General features: G+C 32.3%; 1 protein-coding gene across 1 annotated transcript; it reads left to right on the top strand.

The window, feature by feature from the left end:
- Nucleotides 1–1,502: 1,502 nt before the first annotated feature.
- LOC149897950 (uncharacterized) lies at nucleotides 1,503–24,437 on the top strand. Its single transcript, XM_090115683.1, has 5 exons — nucleotides 1,503–1,527; nucleotides 2,186–2,308; nucleotides 20,145–20,315; nucleotides 20,638–20,782; nucleotides 24,269–24,437. The coding sequence occupies exons 1-5, from the start codon at nucleotides 1,503–1,505 to the stop codon at nucleotides 24,435–24,437; spliced, it is 633 nt and encodes a 210-aa protein (XP_089971809.1).
- Nucleotides 24,438–25,154: the final 717 nt, after the last annotated feature.

Below are 25,154 nucleotides of genomic sequence, written 5' to 3'. Positions count from 1 at the left end.
ATTCATCATTATAATTTATAAATATGATATTTTTTTACATAATAATGACATAATATATGTAAGTATATTATTTATTTATATATTAAGATAAGCTATTTTTACAACACTACATTTTCGAACTGCAAGTAAGATTTTATACATTATTATTCAAGTCCTGTTAAATACCAGTGATAACTTATTTTTATATGGTAGGACTATAAATTATAGGCGACAAGTATGTATAGTCACTACATAGTATAAAACAAAGTCGCTTCCTCTGTCCCTATGTTCCTTTGTCCCTTTGTATGCTAAAAACTTTAAAACTACGCAACGGATTTTGATGCGGTTTATTTTAATAGATAGAGTGATTCAAGAGGAAGGTTTTAGTATATAATTTATTAGGTTTTAGACAAAGCGGGCGAAGCCGCGGGCGGTAATCTAGTATTATATTAAAACAGGAATAAAGAAATGCCAATTTACTGCTCTTGACTGCTGATTTAAAGAGAATGAACATGCATTATTTATGTTTCTTATAGACTTTTTGCAAAATAATCAATTGGCACTAGTGCAGTTGTAACATGACTACCGTATCTCAAAATCGTATTTCATCAATACCGATGTTTCTAATACTGTACACACTGGGTCAGCGGAGGCCGATGGACGACACTCGATATCTTAGTTATATCATTTATGTCTTATGTTGCTCATAAAGTTAATAGTTATTTTTCCAATTACTAATAAATAATAATCTATGCTGTAACATATAATAAACGTAACTCATAATCCGGTCAATTTAAACAATTAAATTAACATAAACCAAATCTTTGTAGAGACCAACTTTTTTAATCACTGTTTATACTTATGTCTAATTTGACTAGAATAATTTATAATAATTTATTTTTTTAATAATTTATATTTCTAATAGTATTTTGTTTCATTTCTACAATTACAAAATTAAAATTTAAAATTAAGTTGACTTTAGAATCTCACTGAATTACAACGTTATTCTCATTTAGTTTTATAATGAAATTGCAGGAAAAAGATTTCAGATACGTTTCATATCGTAAGCTTTCATTTGTATTGAATAAAACTGTTATGACATTACGAATACTGTAACGTGTACGGTGTAAATAGGATACATACACAAAGAAAAAACCTTTGATAAGAAATCTATACCTTTAGACTATACTTAATTGCTTAAAATAATTAAATCGTATATAAACTTTAAGCTCTAACAATCTTAATACATATATATATATAAATCTCGTGTCACAATGTTTGTCCTCAATGGACTCCTAAACCACTTAACCGATTATAATAAAATTCGCACACCATGTGCAGTTCGATCTAACTTGAGAGATAGGATAGTTTAAACATGTAGGTAGGTACCACGGGCGAAGCCGGGGCGGACCGCTAGTACTAATATAAATACTTTTTAAATAGCTTTCATTGCTATCCTTTACACCTATGTATAACTGTACCTATGTATACTAGTGTGTAATCTACATTAACAGCATTAGGTCATGTGGCAGACCATAGAGATGCATTGTAAATGAACCGATTGCTATAAGATACATGAGTTAATTGTTTATGGATTGCCTTTGGATCGTTATGTTCATTCTATGTTTCTACAATTGGCTATTGTTGGATTGCATTTGACTAAAGACAGTTAACAGAGTGTACCGAGTATCTCTTTCAAAATTAAGTTTTTCCAAATCTGATTGGACTGGAGATAGAAAAAAGCATGATGTCATTTTTGTGTTTTAAAAGTTATCTAGTGTAAAATCATGAAGAAAAATAGCAATAATAATTTTGTACGATTCTATTACATTGTAACTTCCATATGGGAACACAATATTATTACGTCCTGAAATAATTTTATTTATTATTAATGAAATAATAAAATGAAATAATATTATTTATTATTTAATCAACAATTATTTGGCTAATTTACTGCTTTATTCATCCAAAGTTCATCATTTTGTCCAATCTAAATAGGGAAGCATCCGTATAACAATATGTTTTATAGTTGAGTTTCTTGATTCAAATATTGTGACACGCTGTAGGTACTTATTAAACAGATCTAACCCCTAAAATAACCCTTCAAAATTAACTACTGAGCACAATGATACTTCTATTATAATTCTACGATAACTATCTACTATATTTATATTATTTAAACATGTATTCATTGCTTTTGTTCCAGGGCCTGGTATAAAAGGCACCATGGCCATCCTGAACTGCCTGCTGGCTCGACAACTTTGCTTCGAAGACGCCTCCTGTTCCGCCATCTTGGAAATTATACCGCGTGTCTGTGGATCTGAACTTGGTTAGTAAATTTGAAGTATTTAATATTTTACATATTTATATTATAAATTAGCTTATCGCCCCGACTTCGCATGGCTAAACGTTTCCTTGTAAGCTGTTAAATTTTTCAAAGTATTTATCATGAAAATACAACGTTACGTTAAGTCGTTCTTATGTTATAGGTAAGGAATGGTACATAAGACATTGAACAGGAAATTCGATCGTAATAGATACATTGAGATAATATTACTACGTATGGAGGAGACACCACGAACAAAATCTGTGTGCCATTTTTTTGCTCTAATTAAGTTTTAAAAATTATTATCTAGTTAGGTACTTACCGATAAAAGTTATTCCTTTGCACTTTTCCGTATTATTTGTTTGTGTTATTGTTCGTAACACACACGAAGGCATATTTGATGCGTTTCACTTTAAAACAAATAAAAAATGAGCGCGCAGTTACGCCATATGGCATATGTTGAGCGGAACATAAGTGATGTAGGAAGTGTCGTCTCCATATGTATATCTCAATGAATAGATATGAGCTTTTTTAGGTATATAGAGTTATATGAAAGAGCTGTAAATAAAATGAATTAACAAATAGAATGTGTTCATATACCCTTGTATGTAATTTTAAACATATAGCAACAGCTTTTAAAATAGGTCAATCCGGGCGAAGCCAGGGCCAGCGGCTAGTATTTTCAATACGAAATATTCCACCTTCAACATTCAGGGACAATAAAGCAACTAAATCTGTGAGATATATCCGTTATAGATTCCATATAACAATTATATTGTTTGATCTCGGAGATATTCACAATACAGGGATTTCTAGCACTGTCCTTTGTATGAACGCTTTTCATACTATCACCATATCTGTATAGATTTTGAGTTTAAAATATATTTATTGTTACAATGTTATGAAAGTTATCCTATCCTGATAATAAAATAAGCGTGAAAATTTAGACAGAAGAAAGAAAAGATAATTTAATTGATGAATTTGTTACTGTTTAACGCGAAAACCACAGAACGGAATATGATGCGACTTAAAAGTGATGTAGCTTATGTTACACATAGCCATTGATATGCTTACTTTTGCCGCGAGTTCGTCCACGAATAAAACCGCGCAACACAGCTAGTATTTTTATGAAACGATTAAACTAGCAGCAATCCAACCTTATTTTATTATCTACTCATACTTTTTCTAGTTAACCATATATCTTTTTTCTATTCTTTATAAATTTACAACCATATATCAACCATTTTATGCATGTTTATAATGTAACGCAAACAATCACATCACCGTTCTGCATAAAGATTTCTCGACGGACATAGTACGGAGATTCTGGAATCTTCCAAGGGCTTAGTTCTAATCCCTTTATCCTGTTGACTTGTTATATCCGTCAGATGTCACTTGGCTGATGGCCCAATTGTTCTAGCGAATTGTGATCTATCGCTGTTACATTGTAATGTCCTAAATTATTGTAACGATTAGCTTGTGATAAATCTTTGGAGTAGACGCGTTTTGAAGTTTTAAAGTTATCAAAGAATAATTATGCGTTCAATACGTATAAAGTTGAAATAGATTTTAATGGTGTAGAGCAATTCATATCAAAAATTATAAAGTTCTTACAATATTATATTGTATAACAACACAATAATCTGGTGCAAAAATATGTTTTGTGTTCATTTTCTTTACAAAAACCTGACAGCAATAATCTAAACTAAAACCAAATGAAAACCGCCAAAACTCTGCACCGCAAAATATTTTAAAAATCTTGTATCGTGTTTGCGAGATGAAGCCTTTGTGAAGCCGAAACTATTATGCATGAACCGACATTCAGGATTCCCTTACAAATAGTTTGGTACACTGTCACGTAACTTCCACGATAATACTGTGTTTGGAATGTTTTAGCCGACTTCGAGAATTGAGGATTTCAACAAGCGTATGTTTAGTGTTGGAACTGTAGATTAATTACATATGGCAATGGAATATAGTAATAACTAACTGTATGTTACTAACTAATCTATATTAATATTAAAATAAGCTGAAGAGTTTGTTTGTTTGAACACACTAATCTCAGGAACTTCCGGTCCAATTTGAAAAATTCTTTCGGTGTTAGATAGCTCATTTATCGAGAAAGGATAGGCTATATATCATAACGCTAAAACTAACAGGAGCGAAGCAATGCAGGTGAAACCGTGGGGCACAGCTAGTTATTTATATGTTCACGCAGTTCTCAGAATTAAAAGGTTTAAAAGCTATAACTTATTATTTATATAGTTTAAAAAATGTTATCTACATACAGATGAAGCTATAAAAGCGTGTTAAAAATGGTGGAAAACGGTAAAACTATGTTATGAAGATTCAAAGGGCTTCCATAAGAATTCTAATTGAATAAATAAATATTTGAATTTGCGTTTGACTCCATTTCTTCTCTAGCCATTAAACAAAACTGGGAAACAGTGTCAACTATATAAAAATCGGTTTAATAATAATAATAACACAAAGATTTTTATCTGGTTCAAGGTTTATGTTTTGCGGATACAACGATGAAAGTTTTAAATAATTGTTTCGTGCAATTTACCTCTCGGTTAATTGTATTGTTTTAATGACGTCATAACCGCTTACCGCAGATTGTGTAGCTGTATTAAATAGAGTTTAATGTAATAATAAATATCATTAACTTTATTGACTATTTAGACTTAAATAGAAATAGATTTACAGAAATTACAATCCTTTAAATTAATATCCTTTAAATTTTGAAATATGCAAAGGTCTACATGGGTACATTTTTATTTAGTTGTATAGAATTCACACTCACACATATCTTATCTTATAGGTATATAAAAATGAATCGCAAAATGTGTTGGTAAGCGCATAACTCGAGAACGGCTGAACCGATTTCGATAATTTTTTTTTTATTATATTCTAGTACTTTAAGGTACGAGGATGGTTCTTATGTAGAGAAAACGTAAACATGTACCACGGGCGAAGCCGGGGCGGACCGCTAGTGAAAAATAAAAATTTCATGGGTATATGAGTGTGAATTTTCATACAAGTAAATATAAATGCATCTTTGTATGTTTGTCTCATGAAATAGTCAAACGTGAATTCACGGAACAAAAAAGACGTAAGATTCAATTTTGAACCACATCGAAATTAAATATACAATGATAAGTTTGTCTGTTTATACATCTGTCAAACACAACATTGTTACAAATTGGTAAAGAACCAGTTCGTAAAACCGACTCACACTTGGTAGGTTTTATCTAATTTAAATTTCAAAATCCTTATTAACTTTTCTTTCCATCAACGAGGCTATAAACTGATATCTGTATCAATTAGCTTGAAGGTTTAATTAATATACTTTATCGCTAAAATTCACGTCATAAAAAACCGGTGTTATTGATTCGTTTGGTTTTGAATTTGGGTGACTAAGCTTGCCCTCATGACCTCCTTAGAGCCTATTGTTATCTGCGCTTTCTTATACCTTATTCCATCGTAATAAGGTCGAAAAAAAAAACTCTACCGCCATTGTTAAATTGCTTTTGTTATACGTAGCTGTGTTAATATTTTCACACCTGTATTGTTCTCCGGAAAATGGTGGAAAATATGAAAACTCATTCAGTGTTTTCTGGTTTGCTTGAATACTAGTTATACGTATGGGAACAATGTTATGTTTTAAACGAAGTTATCTCGGTTTATTATGTTAAAAATCTTTGTATTTCACAAACTAACAATATTTTTTTAGTATGGAGATTTGTGACATTAATAATAATTTTAAATAAATATATATTATATTTCTATCGACACACGATTGAATCCGTAATTACATACATACAGTAAATGAAAAGCTATTCTTTGCATACATTCAAAATACAAAGAAACGAACAAAAGTTACCACCAACAGCAATATATCTTTCAATATCATACAAAGAAACAAATAAAACCTACAATCAACAATAAAATGTCTTTCAAATGCGAACTAATTGCCACATATTATTTGAAGCTCAAAGCTTGGAAATCATGAGAAAAAAATATAAATCCTACATTCTAATATATATCCAGATCACAACCTCTAAATATCTTGTCCCTTTCAATACATTTAGACAATGCGTAGGCCGAAAACATTTCTATCCTTTAGTACCTATCCTGTTTAGGTTATAAAAATGCCGAAAACGTAAAGCTAGAGACATCAGACGATTTTATTAAGACTACACAAGGCTTTATTGTACAGACAAATCGTTAAGAGCTTATGCGTTGTTTTATTTATTTTTTATGTTCCTGTTTTCAACTGAATAAGGATTTTAATTTATGTCTATAAAATTGATAGGTTTAAGAAAATTTTCCTAAATTTCTAAATTGAATGTTATGACTGATTATTTAAATAATTCATATTAATAATTCATGTATTAATCTGGAATTTTAGAGTATTAAAAAAACAACCTTTTTATTGAGCAACTCATGGAGAATAAATTAAAAAAAACATGATTCTATACAATATTATCAATCTAAAAAGTCTCTTTTGCAGCCATACATCAAGCTTATCATTCGTCACAATTATATTGTTGTATTAATGAAAATGTATTGCGAGTTGAAAGAAAACAATATTGTTTGAATATTCGAATAAATACAAATAATTTGGAAAATCCAAAAGTGCACGCCTCATAATTTTTTTTTTAATAAATATTTATTAATTATTATTTTTGTTTATTTAATAACAATAAAACCACATCGAATCAGACCCTGAAAAATGAAAGGGTTCTATTCCTGAGCATACTCAAGCGTAAGAGAAAAAAAAAGACTCGATTAGTAAAGTATTTCGGTCGCTATCGTGTTAACAAGAAAAAGGATCCGCACATACAGACACACGGACGTCCAAGACAGAACTTTTTTAAACTGTTTTTTAACTAGTTTAAATAACAAAAATGACATCAAAAATATCATGAACGTTAAAAATAGTGTTTTTTCTTAATATGTGTGTGTATGTATTATCTTACAAGTGCAATGTATGATACATAAAGACATTTTAAGTTTGAAAAATCAGATGTTTTGCGCGAAGTGACAGTAGTACCCACCTCAACGCTTCGCTTATGAGGCGTGCAATAAGATAAATTCATGAAATTATTCTATTGACACCGAATCTTGTTAAGTGCGTATAATTTTGAATTAAATCTCTACGTTAGAAATGTATCAAAATCGTGTGTAAAGACAAACATACACATATTCAGGTGAAGCTAATAAAAGCGTATTAAAAAGAAAATCAATGTTGCACTGACTGCATTCTAAAAAAAATGAAGAAGGTTAGGGCAAAGGAAGGGATGTTGAAATAACCTTATTTTCGCGTCTTCAAAAATACTATACACTCTGGCATGTACCTATAAAATTGCAATAACTTTGAATACCTATGAATATTATTAGAAGGAAGAAATAAGTAAACACGTGTAAGTCGTATTTACAGAATTTAATAGACGGTCTAGAAACCGAAACATCGTAATTATACATACTTTGTGGCAATTACAAAGTTTCACCTATTGCGAGTATTAAGATACAGTTCCTTTAACAAATACAACATATTTTTTATTACAGTTAATGTTTTTATCCTATTAAGTATTTTATTAATCACTGCGTAGTATAAAACACGGTCACTTTCGGATATTTAAAACTGCGCAATTTATTTGATGCGGTTCTTTAAATAAACAGACTGGTTGAAGAGGAAGATTATAATAAATTATTTATTAAGTTACTTATTAATATTGTACAGAAAAGACATGATATAAAAGTTAAAATACAATTTTAAACCCTAACATTGCCGTAAATTTATCTTTTTTAAAACATTTACAAAATCATTCAGCAGCTTATAATTCAGTTAGAAAAAGAAAAAATACCCTCATTTAATCATCAAAAGCTAAACGCTAATAGCTTCATTAGTTCAATCTACGTCGTAGCCAGTCGTAGCAGCTATCGTAGGTACGCCGAAGCGATTTCGTAGCGCCTAATGTGTTTAGTTTTAGTATTAAAGGTGTTCACATGTTTACAAGATTTGTTGGTTTTTATTTGTTTTTAGTTTTCAGTTACTCATACAACAAATTAAATTCTAAAAAAAATGATTTACTTCTATTTTAAAACGTCAAAATGCAGTTTTAAAAATAAAAGCTTCTTGTATAATAACGCTACCGTTATATGAAGTAGTAAGATCTATGTCCCCCAATATTCTCGTAAATAAATGAGTAAATGTTAATTAAAAACTATCACCTCCTTAGCACATAAAGAAGTAACAGAAACCCCAACAATGAAAATACAAATAAGACCTAACACCGTGCAAATTGTCACTGAATAATTATTTAATATAAAAAGTAGATCCTCAATTGATAACTAAAAGGATATTTGAGAAAAGTCGCGATGGAAATCTTTCCCCTTGTTATATTTCGCTACAATTAAGAAAAAAGAAAAATTCCCCCGAGAAATAAGATTAATTAACGCTGTACAGGCACTTTGTTCCAAATCCCTGATTTTGGAACTTAATGATGCCTTCGTTTGATTTTATTATAAATATTTTATTATTTCTATATAAAATTAACTAACTATGCCTCGCGGTTTCACCCACATGACTCAGTATATATAGCCTATGTGCCTTCCTCGATAAATAGGCTATCTAACACTGAAATAATTTTTCAAATTGGACCAATAGTTCCTGAGATTAGCTCGTTCAAACAAACAAACTCTTCAGCTTTATAATATTAAGTATAGATTATTATTATTGATGATTAATTATAAAGGAAAGATAACAGAAAATACCACTATCTATTTTTTGATTATCTTCATTTATAATTGAAATTTTTTTATCGGGGTTGGAAAAAAATTTAGTGTAACATTTTTTCGTTACGCGTGACATTTTTCCGTTACGCGTCATCTTCTTTTTATCCCTACCACACGTGATTCGACGTATTTCTGTAAAGTTGCATATAGTAAATTTTTTTTTTTTTTAAATAAGGTCATAAAGAAGTTTCACTTCTTACGTTGTACGTGTACACAACACTAGTACACGGACACATTTTTTTTACTTATTTATAAAATATCAGTAATTATTTACAAGTTGAGATTTTGATGTAAAAGTTTTATTGTTGCTAACTCAATAAGGCTTAATATTTAATGGAATGTAAAATGCCTTTTTGCTATAAGTTCATATGTAAATAATTACATATAGAATGTGTTATTAATTTTAAATTAATTATTACAATCCTGTGTTCGTATTTGACAGGTCCAAAATATATTTCATAACATGTAATAAAAGAGTAATTGTTTTATATGAAGGATGGGTATTTTTATGATTTTTGTTCTTCTAATTGTATTTATATGCAAATATAAACCATTTTATTAGCGAAAAGCTCCCGTTCGTATTCGCGTTTGATATTTTTCTTTGTTTAGAAATTATAAGCTTTAAATTGAATTTACCGTTATTTATTATTTTTTGAACATTTTATGAGCATGGACAAGACAAAAATAGTTAATTTAATTAGTTAGGTTTCTTCTCATGGCTTCTCTCGCCTTCATTTTACGATATTACGTGGATGTCTCTTTAAATACAATATACCATTCCGTACTACATATTTTTGGGGCTAGTTTTTAGAAATTAATGCATAAACCTTTATCTTTCCTATTCCAAATAATTTCGTAAATATATAACTGTTTTTCAGTTAAATCTGAGCACTAAACAAACACTATTGTTTGTAAAATGTCACCCTACGAACCTATACCAGACCCTAAACTGTTTACTCGCTTAAAGTAAATCTAAAAAGCGTAAGTTCTAGTTTCCCTACAATATAAACTCGTACAATACAAGCATAATAAGTTGGAATTCAAATAGTTTCGAGAGTCAGACCTCAGTCCTCACAATGGGCTTTTGTTCCCACATTGTTAGTAAGTTCATGGCCGCTGTTATACATTTGTGGGAATATCTGAAAAATTACCTACAAATCCATTATTCGCCTAATTGGAGCTCTTGTGGAATTAATGTTGATTTCTAGAATACTGAGAGATGTTTTTCTGTTAGGTTATAATGTGGTCGAAAATGAATATGATTAATTGTAGTTATGAATTTGTAAATTGGATGATTAACATATATACGATAATTATACGATGTGGCTAGGAGATATAAGTACTTTTAGTTTTAAGCTATTGCATAGCTTTTATCTCAGACTTTGAGCGCGGCGACCGAATGTAAAAATTCCGTAACGAAAAACCTAACACCCCCACTCCAACCGGCATAGCGATGCGATGCTATGCAATAGCTTTACCGCGGCAGTCCTCGAGTGCCACACTTTTTTTTTATAAACACAAGCAAAATTGGTAAGCTTACAGCTTTGTTGGTGCTTTGACAATTACATGAACTTATATTTTTCTGCTTCCGCTATTTATAAATATGAATCTATTATAGAAATAAAACATTTTTTATTATTAAATTCCATATCAAAAGGTATTAAATACTTAATTGAGTTGTGGATCAGTTCCATTTACAAGAATAGCTGTACAAATTCAAGGAAAAAATATAAAATTGCTTCCACCGTTTTCATTTAATTCCTTTGTATACTAAACATATAAACTCATTCATTAAAAACATTTATGATAACCACAAAAATTCCTCCGCACGAATATAGGCCAATTACATGACAAAAAGTAATTAATATAATGTTATGAATTAAAATAACAAAGCTCCCTTGAGAATGGTGTATTGCATAAAATAGTACACCAATGAAAGGTTTTTATTATTACATATGTATTTAATATAAGTGCCTTTTATTATTTAATAATTAGACTTTATAATGAAATGGACATAAAAAAACATATAACATTAACATTGAAATCAGTATTTATTAAGCTATTGCATAGCTTCTATCGCGGGCCTTGAGTATGGAGACCAAATCCAGAAATTCCATAACGAAAATAACCCCCCATTCCGACCAGCACAGCGGTGATAATTGTTATGCTATGCAATAGCTTTACCGCGCAGCCTTCGAGTGCCACGTCTTTTTTTAACAAACACAAACACAAACACAGACACAGACACAGACACACAGACATCAAGCTTTGTTACTATAAGCACAGACTAATAATAATATACTACGTAACTATAAGGGTATCAAGTCGTATGAATATTCAATTCTAATTCATGATGAAATACGAATTACAGTAGGTACCACCACGCCATGTTATTAGTATTCCATCAAAATTCCTTTTTTTCTTGTAATTGTGTTTTTTTATTAAAATCGGTATTTAAAAGCAATACCTATGTCGCTTTTTATGACACGTCGACTCACATCTTACTATATCATAAGAACAAGACATGTAAATGCCCTCACATTCAAGTGAAAATGTAATATCGTGATATTATGTTTACAAAGTGATTTCATAACACAATAACCCATTAAGGGCCGGCGCCCACTGCCGGCACGGCACGGCATGGCACGGCAGAGCATCCCGCGGCGTGCAATGGCATCCCGCGGCATGCCGTGGCATCCTGCTAAAAGCCCCACTAATGCTGCATAAGTTTCAACCTTATTTCAACTAGCTAGCAATCATAATTCCTCGACCCCAAAGCAAGACACGTCATGCCGCCGCATCCTGCGGCGTGCCGCGTCATGCTGCAGCATCCTGCGATACGTCGCGGCATCGTGGCATCGAAATAAAGTAACTTGAATTCTAAACTGATTGAAATAAGATTCAAAATAACTTCATTAGTAATAAAATCCTCTGCCCTGCCATGCCACGCCGTGCCGGCAGTGGGCGCCGGCCCTAAGGACAATATTCATACCACAGGCGACAGTGATCCACGTATATTTTAATAAATTTATGATTACGAATCCATGTCATATAAAAATAGAAGACGTTGACAAAATTATATTGTTTCGGCTGATTTTCATTTGATTAAATAAAATCCTGATGAATAAAAAAAGTAATTTGCAATTTGAAAACAATATTGGCAATTCAGTTAAAAGATATAATTATTTAATAAAAATACGTTTAGCATAAATACTATAATAATAACGTCTCCATCATGGTCATGGTTACCTGTGCAAAAGTTAGCCTGGTACAAATGGTTGATTTGTTTTTTTTTTTAATCAACACATTCGCGTCGGTATGGCGGGCTGTAAGTCACACCGGAAAAGTGTGGCATGACACTACCACCTACTTCTTTTTTATGGGCTATCGGTAAATTCTAAAATTTGTGTGTTACAAATCGTTTGACTTTCGCTATATTTCCGACGAGTTCGACTAACGCCCACGCGACTAAGCTGCCGGTACCAGCGTTCACACCATCATTTTTCTTTTTGTCATTGCGTACCAAGACCCCTGTAGAACCGCCATCCTGTTACAAATGACTCGAAATTTTGTGTCAATATCTCCCGGTCTATGAGGATTTTTATTGTTACAATCTTTCGTTGTTTGTTTTCGTTCTACTTAATATTAAAGCTGAAGAGTTTGTTTGTTTGTTAGTTTGAACGCGCTAATCTCAGGAACTACTGGACCGGTTTGAAAAATTCTTTACGTGTTAGATAGCCCATTCATCGAGGAAAGCTATAGGTTATATATCATCACGCTAAGACCAACAGGAGCGGAGCCACGCGGGTCAAACCGCGGAGCGCAGCTAGTATAATACAAATAATATTCATACACTTTGTGATGATTAAATTAATATATTATTCATGACCAATTTATTTCTTATATTTTCATTCAAATAACATTGATGAAAATTACTGAAATATTTGCGAACCCGATTTCCCTAACAACCCTTTTTTTCGCGGCAAAATCAACAAAAATTACTCTAAATACATTACCGTCACGTCACCCGTTATCGAATTAAATTGTACGGTTCGTAATCGAATAAAAATACCTCCCGATATTTAGCAAGCAAAGCGGGGAATTAGGGTTGTTCAGGGAACGTTTTTGAGAATTAACGTCGATAATGCAAGACCCTTGTCAGAATGACAAGAGGACACCACTATATAAGTCATTGGAGGCTTACGAAGAATAGGCTGTACTTGCCTATTTTTAAAGCACTTTGACTCTATTTAAATTATGTAATAGGTAAAAGGTTATTCGGAATTCTAGACTCTGAAAGTGGCCTTCTCTAATAATAGCTACTGTAAGGGTTTTATCAAAGCGTTTTTCGACAAAAATTATTAATAGAATGTAAAGACATCATGTATAAAGGAATTTATTGTACAAACGAATAAAAGTAACAAAAGGTACAATTTTGTTTTGTCATTTTTCAAAAGGGAAAACAATTCATATTTTATAAACGTGGGTAGAATAAATAAAACATGACATTAGGTAATTGTAAGATAAAATAAAATGTATTAAATTAAAATTAAATGAACAAATCAGTATCTATCTAAGAAGCGATTATTTTCCCTGAGGTGGGACGAATATAAATAAACAATAATTTTCTGATTATACTGATACTAATTTACTGAATGGAGTGGAAAAAGATAAAATCACCAGACCAAGCAAGTAAAATAGGCTACCTTAAATCTGGATTATTTTTGGCAGAAAATAAATTTTTTGATCTTCTTGATTTGAAATCAACCAAAAAATATAACATACTAGCTTTCCGCCCGCGGCTTCGCCCGCGTTTTCTAAGAAAAACCCGTTCCCGTAGGATTTCCGGGATAAAACCTATCCTATGTCCTTTCTCGGGTATCAAAATATCTCTATACCAAATTTCATGCAAATTGGTTCAGTAGTTAAGGCGTGATTGAGTAACAGACAGACAGACAGACAGAGTTACTTTCGCATTTATAATATTAGTATGGATAATTTCCCTTGTACACTGTACAGGACAGATGCATTTTCCATCATTTCCTCTATAGATATTGAGCTTTTTAAAGCTTCACAGGCAATAAAAATACTCTCAGTTAAAACGCTGTCCAATGTAGGTCCGCTTTTTACATATGAGCCTTTTAGTTTTATATTATTTGTGTTATATAATAAAGGAGAAATAAATTTAACTCTATCGTATCTATCATAATGGGGTGGAGCTGCAAAAACGCGTCTAATATGTCTCGAAAGAGCTCAGCGTATGCTCTTAAAAATTATTACTTTCAAACCTTTTCTGTTCCCTACCTTCGACCTATATCAAGATTTTAAAGTTCTCACAGTGCGACAACTATTCTTTCATAGCCTTATTTTAAAACAGCATAGTTTCCCTAGAGATAATAGTGACTTAACCCTGGCTTCAAAGCGTAAAAAGAATAAAGTTTTTATTATTCCTAGAACTAATCTTAAAAAAAGCAGAAATCATATAAATTTCTTGGGCCCCGCCTTATATAATTTTGCTAATAAGGAGTTTAAAATATCTAATCTATCTAATTACAAACTTCGAACAGTAGCACACGACTGGTTTCAAGGATTAAGCTATGATGACACTGAAAAAGTTTTGTATGATATCCTCTAAAAATCACACAAACACACACATACATACGCACACACACGTACACCCAAGCGCATACACACTCACTCACACACACAGACACACATACTCACATAATTAGATAACTTGTAAGAAACCATTTTATAATGAATATCTTTATATATATTATATGTATATTAATCTTATTTATTTATATATTTTTTTTAAAGCTAAGTTTGAAGATTGTACCTACACAAAAATTTCTGTCTCTAAATATGTACTGTTAAAATCATATTGTTAAAAATATTATGCTAAGCCGACGGAGGTCACTGGTTGACCCCGCACAGGTTTTACCTAGTGGGTTAACCAGGGATTTACTACAATTTATATGAGTTGTAAAAATTGTGAAACAAATAAATAAATTTGAAATTTGAATTTATTTTATTTGTTACTGTGACCTTAAAAAGTTACGCTTATTGTACTATATACGTTTCTACAAGGTTTCTACACACGTGTATCCGTTTTCGCGTTTTCGAAACTCGACGTAAAATAACGCCAAGATAACTGTCATTCACAATAAAGGAATGATCACATAAACGTAAATAAGAAGCGACAAGAAAGGTCTAACATGGGTTTTTACGTAATTTGAGTAAAAAGAAATTGTAAGAGATAACAATAAATAAACGTGAGTCGTAGATTTTTGGGGTTTTTTTTTCAGGATTCCTTGTATCGACCCTTTTGAGATCGAAAATGGCTGTGCTGTTTATTTTGTAGTACTTACTTACTTACTTACTTACTAGAGTGGCGCAGGTACCCAAAGTGAGTCTTGGCCTCCGACAATAAGAGCCTCCATTTGACTCTATCCTGCGCCATCTCTTGCCAGTTTTCAATCTGGAGGCTGCGCAGGTCTTTGGCAATTTCGTCTTTCCAGCGGTACCTGGGACGTCCAACCGGACGGCGTCCAGATGGCTGTCCCAGGTACGCTCGTTTCGCTGCTCGATCTTCCCCCATTCTTTCCACATGGCCGAGCCATCGGAGTCTTTGGGCTTTAATCTCACCTATGACGTTTGGCTCGGCCATTAGATCTTGAAGTTCTAGGTTTTTCCTCCTCCTCCAAACCCCTTCTTCTGTCAACACTGGCCCAAACATCTTTCTTAGGATCTTTCTTTCAGTAACTAGGAGCTTGTCTTCTTCTTTTTGTGTCAGTGTCCAAGTCTCGCAGCCATACATTAAGATAGGTCTTATTATAGTTTTATAGATAAGGATTTTTGTGCGCCTGCTGAGGATCTTCGACACCAGTACTTTGTGTAAGGCTGCACTGCAACGGAGGGTATTTTGTATCCTTATTTCGATTTCTTCTTCCCTAGTGTACGTATCGGTCACAGTGCATCCCAAGTATTTAAATTTGTCCACACCTTTATAGGTAGTGGCTCCTGCTACAAGATCGATCCTGGGTATTCTGCTGTTTTTGTATCGGCGCATGTGCATATATTCGCTTTTGCCGTGATTGATACGTAAGCCTACTTTATTTGATTCCCTCTCCAGAGTCAATGCGGCACACACAATCTCTTCTTTTCTACCTCCTAGTAACGCAAGATCGTCGGCGTACCCTATCACCTTATGCTGTCCATTCAATTGCACTCCACCATCGAGTGTGATAATGTGTCTGATAACGTGTTCAAGTGCTAAATTGAACAGCATGGGCGACAGCGCATCTCCTTGCTTAAGACCAGTGAGCACCTCAAATGAGTTGGTGACTTCCGAGCCTACTTTTACCACAGCCCTGCTCTCATTGGTGGCGACTTGTATCATCCTGATCATTTTCGCAGGTATTTTGAAATTATTGAGGATTGTGAAAACAGAGCTGCGGTCCACGCTATCATACGCTTTAGCGAAGTCGACAAACAGCATATGAATGTCTTGTGCATATTCCCACCTTTTCTCCATGAGTTGTTTGAGGAGGAAGAGTTGATCGACTGTACTACGGTTGCGTCTGAACCCACACTGGTAATCGCCTATTATGGCCTCAGCGTAAGGTTCCAACCTCTTGAGCAACACGTAGGATAGGATCTTAAAGGCAGTGGGGAGTAGCGCTATTCCTCGGTAGTTTGTGCACCTCTTTCTAGAGCCTTTTTTGTGGATCGGACATATAACTGCTACATTCCATTCTTTTGGTATTTTTTCTTTGTTCCATATGGTCTGCAGTAGGTCAAAGTATTTTGATTGGATTACACTTCCTCCGTATTTCCACAACTCGCCAGGTAGGTTGTCAATTCCTGGTGCTTTATTGTTTCTCTCTTCTTGTCGGTTTCGTAACGTGATAGTTTTTTACGCAGGAGGGGTGTTAACCCTCCGCACAACCCCCGAAAAGCTGGAGGACCACATCCTACTTTGGTCGGCGAGTCCATCGGACTTAGCCGGTAGCGTAGCTAGGCTGTACTACCGACCGCTCCCCCATCCGCCACCCGGGGGACGCCCCCCTACGCCGTGAGGCCCAGCGCGGGGTTTATTTTGTAGTACATTGACTTATTTTATTAAAAGTTACTTTATCAAATCGGAATTTAAAAGTGCTGGTTAAAGTTATTTGTTCATATAAGTTACTCGACTCTACCACTAGATTAATATTGTTCGATAAATGTTACATTTTTGTTATTACTTCAATATAAAAAAAATATATTCCCAGTGACCTTTTACAATTCTTTTCTATAATATTCACTATCCGGTCTGAAATAACCACCACCAATGCCAAACTAATACCTAGTTTAAGTTCTCTCTACTACATTTACTTATAACTTAGAACTTTCTCTGTACAATCGACGGACATTTTATTCACATTACATAAGACTTCCAATAAACGAGTCCCATTCAGTACACGTAAGAAAACCAACAAGAATATCCAACGGAATTCAGCCAATCAAAGGATACGATGAATTGCTGGAAAAAATCGTCATCAGACATTCACTAATGACATACAAAAACCATGTAATTTTGTAGTTAATCTCGTTACATGGGTAATTCGGGAAATACTCAGTTATGTAGACTTTCTAGTATTAAATGTGTGGTTGTATACTTGTATAGAGTAGAATATGGTTGATTGTAGTTTTGTACTACTAATTGATGGTAATAATAAAGTACTTTATGGTATTAATTTATCTATACTAATATTATTTTATTATAATATTATAAAGCTGAAGAGTTTGTTTGAACGCGTTAATCTCAGGAAACTGGTCCAATTTGAAAAATTGTTTCGGTGTTGGATAGCCCATTAATCGAAGAAAGCTATATTATATCATCACGCTAAGACCAACAGAAGCTGAGCACTGCGGGTAAAACCGCGGAGAACAGCTAGTCCAAAACCAAAGTCAAAGTTCTTATAGTAAAGAAATTAAAGATACAAATACAAAATAAAATAGATCAAAATATACAATAGAATAATAACACTTGAACTCGTTATTACTATACGAGAAATATCGAAAAGTTGTACACAAAACCCTTGCCATATTCAAAAGAATAGCGATAACAAACAAATAGTTGGACAAACTAAGGGAAACTCAATAAAATGAACAAAATCCTACGAGTCCTTCAGGTTGGCGATCTCGTTAGGGCGGGGTAGGCCCTTTCGACATGTATGATATGTATAGCCTTTGTTAGCCCTTACAGTGCATTTACATTAAACGAGCGAATCCTCATTCTAACCCCACTATAGGCCGATATTTCAATGCTTGGATAAAACTTATCCGTCCAATAAAGTACCTATTACACGATAATATTAAAATGTCACGTAAACTGTCAAATACGGGCAATTAGAATACGTTTTTAAAATGGTAGTTTTATACATTATTCGACGAATAAGTTTTATCCAAGGATTGAAAAATCAGCCCTATGTCAAATTCTTTTAGTGTAGGCGTAGAGCATTAAAATTCTTAGTGTAAACAGGCATTTCGTTGTTCTTAGTTCGTTCGAAAAGATTCTATGCAATTTTCTAATACTGAACAACACTGAATAGGAGTTTTCGTTTACACTAAAAGATCACGAAAGAATGGTCTTGCTCTAGCTCTAGCTCTATGTTCGTTTGATGTAAAAGCACCGTTACTGGAAGGACATACACATTCGGCTACCAATAAATAAGAACGATTGTTGGATTGGTCAAAGGGAATACGTTTTTTTAGAAAGACACGGAAAAAGAATAAGAGAAAATATAAGTTCGTATGACTCTAGATAAAGTGTCAATGTATAAAAATGTTGTGTGGTTTTATGAAACCACGGTAAAATTGAAACTGTTAGAACGGTTCCGAACACTGCTCTGACGGTCGGCTGCCGAGTAGGTATACCTACTCGGCAGCCGCGATACACGCGACATGCGCTACACAGACCAAAAAGTTTGAGACGATGTAATAAAAGTTTCACTTTAAAATGTGTAATTGTTAAAGAAACTGGTTTAATTTACTCTATATAATTATAATGCGTAATAATATTCGATTTAACGTATTATAAATTCCTTATATTAAGGTAATTCGCTAACAAAATGAAGCAGTAATATTTATTATTATTACTTTTCCAAAAGAAATGTTATTAAACAGATAATGTTAAACAACAAAGTTTTTTTCTAATTGTTAATAATTGGTCCATATGTAGCAAAAACATATTTATCTCATAGAAATAATCACAAAAATATACCAATAGAATCCCAAGGAAGAAGGAAGGAAAACAAAATTTCCACGCAGTTACCTAGATCTTAGATACACACTTGACACAAGGGGATTGAATTCCATCCATTAGTGTTATTATATTTACTATCCTACTCGATAGCCCTTATCAGATTGCAGATATTACCTTTAGAATATATATATTATATAGCTAATATTTACTTAATATTCTAGAAATTGCTATCTAATAGTAATTATGTAATATTGCTGAAATATATTTGAATAGAAATTAATCTACAATCTAGATATGATTTTAAGATTTTGCATTCCCTATATTGTATTATTACTTCTATATTATCACGATTTGTTTATTCACTTATGGAAATAATTTTTTATTTTGAATCACATTGAAGACATACTACTTATGTACTTATTTATGTCTTTGACCACGCTCATAATAGGCTGGTCGAAATTTCTCGAAAGCTCTAGTTTTTTAAAATTAATAATTATTAACAAATTATTCGTTGTCTTTATAAATCGCGTCATCAAATAAAATCAAGCTCTTCAGCGTTACCACCGATCATTTGTAAACGTACTTTAATTTTATATAAAATACTTTCAAAACGATTTTCTACCAAAGTTTTTATTGATTTCTGTTATTACGGGTTATATTATTATAATTACGGGTAACCGAGAGGGTAGGCGTTGCAACGGTATGGCGAAAAACGCAGGTTCGAATCCTGCCACTTATTCAATTTTTTTCTATCCTTTAAAAATTTATCTTCAATTATTTATCCAGTTGCCTGCTCAACGGTGACTGTGACGAAATGCCAAGCTGCCCTGCGGACCCTGCAAGCGTTCCCGTTCTTCAAGCCGACCTGCCTCTGTCGAGAACCGAACGTCGATCCTGAGTGTAACTCGTTCCGCGACTTTCTGTTCGACCATCCGTGCGTGTTTGTTATGAAGAAGGGTATGTTTTTTTTGTAATTTTTTGATTATTTAGTAGTATACTTTGAATAGAGTTTAATATCTGTACATATTATGAGTAATAATTATTTGGCTGGTACTAACAATAATAAACTGATTATTATTATATTAGATAGAAATTTATTTCTAGAAAATGTTTTACGTAGCTTTGGATTGGAATATTATCAATTTAATCATTTCTTCTTAACTGGAGTGTGAGCTTTCGAAGATTTTACAGTGATATAAAGCCACAACATTATCTCTAGTATTTATATTATTTTATGTCAATAGGTATGTGTTTTATATATTTTTTTCTGTTTGAACAGAAAAAGACCCGTACCCAGTGGAGACTCTACCAACCTGTACCTACGCTCTAAGTGTCTGTCACAACGAAAAAGCCTGCTCCGTACTTTTCGACCGCTTCAAGAACGCATGCAAAGCCAGGGACGGAGAATGTCGTATGGAGGATAGGTAACCACATATTTATAAGCTAACTAGCTTTCCGTCGGCGCCTTGGCCCGCTTTTATGTAAAACCTAATAAATTTAAACTAAAAACTTCCTGGGGAACTACTTACCTATTAAAATTAACCCCATTGAAATGAGATGCGTAATTTTACAGATCTAAGCACACAGACGCACGGTGGAAAGCGACTTTGTACTTTTATATGGTGGGTTCAGACGCTTGCGTTCAAAGTGGCATTCTACGAGCACAAGCACGGGCACAAGCATGTAAACATGTGGTTTGTGCATGCGCCCGTGTTTGTTTGTTTGTACCGTAAGCGCACGAGCTGCTTGCCAGACTGCTTGCCACGCATCTGAACGTAGCAATATATGTATTGATCGACACAATCTTTTGATTATAATCAATATAATAACGGTTACATTTGTCGACTAATTAAGCATTTGTCATAAAGCATTTGAATAGTATGAAACTAAAAATCAAACAAAACATTAGTTTTCTTTAAAAATGAAAAACATTTTTTTTAAATTTCCGGAATAAATTCTGAATTTATTGTGTAAATTAAATGAAACGCATTTTACCTATTTGTAAATTGTCAAAAGTCCTCCCACATTATTCGTCTTAAACCACGCAATAATACTGAAATTTTGTAGGCCGATATCTATCAATCAAATTAAAGAAACAATTTAATAACATTTTGGCAAGCATAACAGAATTATGGACGCTCTACGAAACTTTGAGAGGTTACTTCGAGTTTCACAAAATTTATGAGACTGTTATTTTTTGGCTTAATTTTTTTTTTTTAATTTTATTATTTCTATAAGTATTTTTAATGTTTCTCGAATTATAGTTTTTTTTGCATATATACATTCTACATAATATCTATTATTTTTGTTTGTTCAAAATAATGTAATCAAGTTTTGAACAGTGGTTTATCCAGTTCCTATGGAACACTAACGTATTTTTATTGTACATCTATCATAGGCAAAGGAGAATGCGAGTAACTTTTAAAACTGTTAAAAACTAACTCCAACTGTATTCATTCAATTATTCATAATCTTCAAAATAAATACCTGTAGTAGTAGCTTAGCAATAACAAACATTAAGTATTTAGCATATTTTCATTCATAATATTTGAGTATGCAATAAAACAGATAATTTCGTGAAAGATCTTTTTATAATCAAACCTAATAACGTATTCTGGGGCAGTTTTAAAATATCCTAATCGGCCACTGACCTCTATTGGAGTCAGCTTCTCACTGAATTATTTTTAATTTTACTTTATAAATCGGGAAACAGTTAAATTAAGAAATAAACGTACTTAAACTGGTATCTTTAATGCATAGAATTTTACATGATATACCATTACATAGGAGCGGTAGATCGTTATTTTACATCATTACCTTAGAATAGTACGTGTATGCAGTTTTACTTTTTTATGTACGAAACTTCTCAATAGATAATAACGAATAACATTTAGAAATAATTTTAAAAGAGCTCTAATATTTGAAACTTAAAGGAATAGACAAGAAATCCTAAATAATTAGAACACTGTAATAAAGACTAAAATTATCTCTATAATTTTGCGAGAGAATTAAAGGAAAGATATTATACATTTTTATTTTTAAGCTAATACTGGCAAGCTTTTTAAAAAACTGTATTCAACAAAGCCGTGCTATATATTTTTATAGTATCCACAATTACGTTTAGTATTTTTACTATTAATTAAAGCCTGCAGCAACACTTACGGTCTTACTTATAAAATGTTACCCATTCGCTATACAATGGATTAGTTATTGCAATAACCTGTCTTGTTTTTATGATTGACGTTTCATGTGAGCAAGAGCAGGACAAAGCTATAGTAGAAAATGGTAGACATTTATCCATTGTTTAACTTTTTATAAGTAAGGCCGTAAATGCGTAGACAAAAATTTACAAATTTTAAAACGTATTTCATCAAAAGACCTTGTACCTGTTATAACGTCAAGTATGCATATTTTTTGTACACTTGAAACGTGTTGAGACGAAGTCAACGAATTTTCAGTCTGACCTCTACTTTTTCAGTGAAAGATATTTGTCTGCGACATCACAGTTTAAAATTCTCAAAACTAGTTTATTTATTTGTATTAATTTATTCGTCTCAATTTCTTCTAATCTTTCTTGTTAATGAATTCGATATCAAGTTATCAAATTAAAGTATAAATGTCTTAAATTATAGCAATATAGATACTAACAAGGACAGCTACAATGTCAAGTAAATTTATAAAATGAAATGTATTCAAGTATTACCAATTTCTTTTCAAAATTATTCTTAAAGTTTTGCTTTATGTATCTAAATATTTTGAACGCTGTAATTTCCTATAATTAAAGGTGCAGAAGACCATGTACTTAAATAATTAGATGTAACAAATGTAATCTGTATCCTCTGTTGGAAATTCTAAATAAATAAATAAATAAATTTAATGTAAAAATAGCGCAGATGATCTTTATAAGGTTTGTTTTAAGTCATTACTAATTCATAAAACGTGGTCTTTAAATAACGTAATCAAACTTATTCGTAGCCTTAACATTTGAAACTAAACTCCCTACATTATAACGTAAAGTATATGAATTAATATTGGCCTATATTTTCTAACACATCAATTTTCAGTAATAAAACTATTACACCATAAAGTTGCCGTCGCGTTTAGACTCTCCATAAATTGTTATTACGCATTTTTATTGCTCCAAGTGCTGGCCACTATTATGGCAAGGTTCTTTAATCTTTTAATAAATTTATAAGTTTCAGCTGGATTCTGGTATCAAATGTCGTTTATAAATTTGTAAGGGTTTTTAAATTGTTAGGGATATAAGTAAATAATGTGTAACGTTTTGGAATTTTCAAATAGATTATTGACTGCTGTGTATAAATATTTTAATTAGTTTGAAAGTTCTTATTTTTGGCGTAGTAAATGTTTAAAACAATAAAATATAACTCTTGACCCGATAAATTTTTAATAACGCATATATTTTAACACAAAACTCATAATTCTTCGTTATGACTAAGTAAATTATAACTCAACGATTTTGCTAAACACAGTTTCAATTGTTTTAATTTCCTTTTATATTTTATAACTACTTTTCATATCATAAAAGGGAAAGGGCTAGGTCATCTATATATAAATATAAATCTTTTACCTTGCCTAGCGTTTGTCTTTGTCTGGCTTTTCAAAAACGGGGGAAATTCAGGAAAACACTGGGAATAATGAAGAAAATGATACGGAAAAAATCTGGGAAGGGAGATAAAAACCTTCGGCTGTATAAACACAGTAACACACGCATACACAATCACAAATATCTATCAAATAAATTATTGTATTGTCACCTTTCCTTGATAAGTGTACAAAGTTTTAATTAAATAGTTGGTAAAAATTGTGTCTACAGGAGTCGGTTATACGGTTGAAGCTAATGAAAACATGTTAAAAAGGTCAGTTATAAAGCTATGTCCACACTGCAGGGAGGCATGTCGCGAAGCCTGGGCCGGTCTGCGTCTCTCTCCGCTCTTCGGATGCATTTGCCCCAACACCCACATGAAGAAACGATGCGACAGAATCTTTGCGGTTGTTAACCATAACCCCTGCGTTGGTGAGTACGCACCCTTAGCTTGCTTTATGTCTGTGTTTTGAGTGAGATAATATGTTTAAATAAATATAATAACACACTACTTTTGCAACATAATATAGAGAAATATGTAGGTAGAAACTATTGTAATTTACGATACTCTATGTGGTTTTTAAAGATAACAATTGCCTGTATGAGAAAATAAGTATTCTTAGATATAATGTCAAGTGTTTGTTGTTTACACGTTGCATTTTTTACGCAATGTCAAAGTGAATTAACAATTCAATAATATCCCATGTTAAAATCTAAAATTATTAATTTTCCCAATTATAGGTAATACAGGTTCATAATTTAACTTTAAAATGACATCATATAATTTGAACCTTTGCAACTTGTGTGTAACAGATTTATTAATATTAATATTATACATATTGAATAGTGTTCCCTCGCTCTGAATATGTATATAATTAACGATGGAGAAATTCATAGAGCGATCAATTGATTACCTTGTTCATAACGTGTTGTTTTGGATTTGAATTAATATTTATTTCATAAAGTACTATTACTTAAATAACGTGAACAACATTGAACTAATAAATAATTTTATAAGTATACATAACAGGCTCAATAACAAAAACTTCCAACAGTAAACAGAATCACAACGATCGCAAAAAGATTATAGAGAGTAAATATATTTTGTATTTCCGAACGAAACTTTCAATATTGTTATTCGGAAAGTTTCTCAATCTAAGCAGAGAATTACAACTTAAATAGAAGTGGTA

The sequence above is a fragment of the Colias eurytheme genome, chromosome 24, assembly GCF_061535395.1.
Source record: "Colias eurytheme isolate Ceu_HAF_F1 chromosome 24, ilColEury1 Martin Lab GWU primary, whole genome shotgun sequence".
Taxonomy (NCBI): domain Eukaryota; kingdom Metazoa; phylum Arthropoda; class Insecta; order Lepidoptera; family Pieridae; genus Colias; species Colias eurytheme.
This window is presented reverse-complemented; position numbering and strand designations above follow the sequence as displayed.

Bases quoted from the DNA above. Each gene is read 5' to 3' on its own strand.
- LOC149897950 (XM_090115683.1), top strand. From the start codon at position 1,503: ATGTGGCAGACCATAGAGATGCATT. The intron at 1,528-2,185 runs GTAAATGAACCG...CTTTTGTTCCAG, and splicing joins GCAGACCATAGAGATGCATT to GGCCTGGTATAAAAGGCACC. The intron at 20,783-24,268 runs GTAACCACATAT...TCCACACTGCAG, and splicing joins GAATGTCGTATGGAGGATAG to GGAGGCATGTCGCGAAGCCT.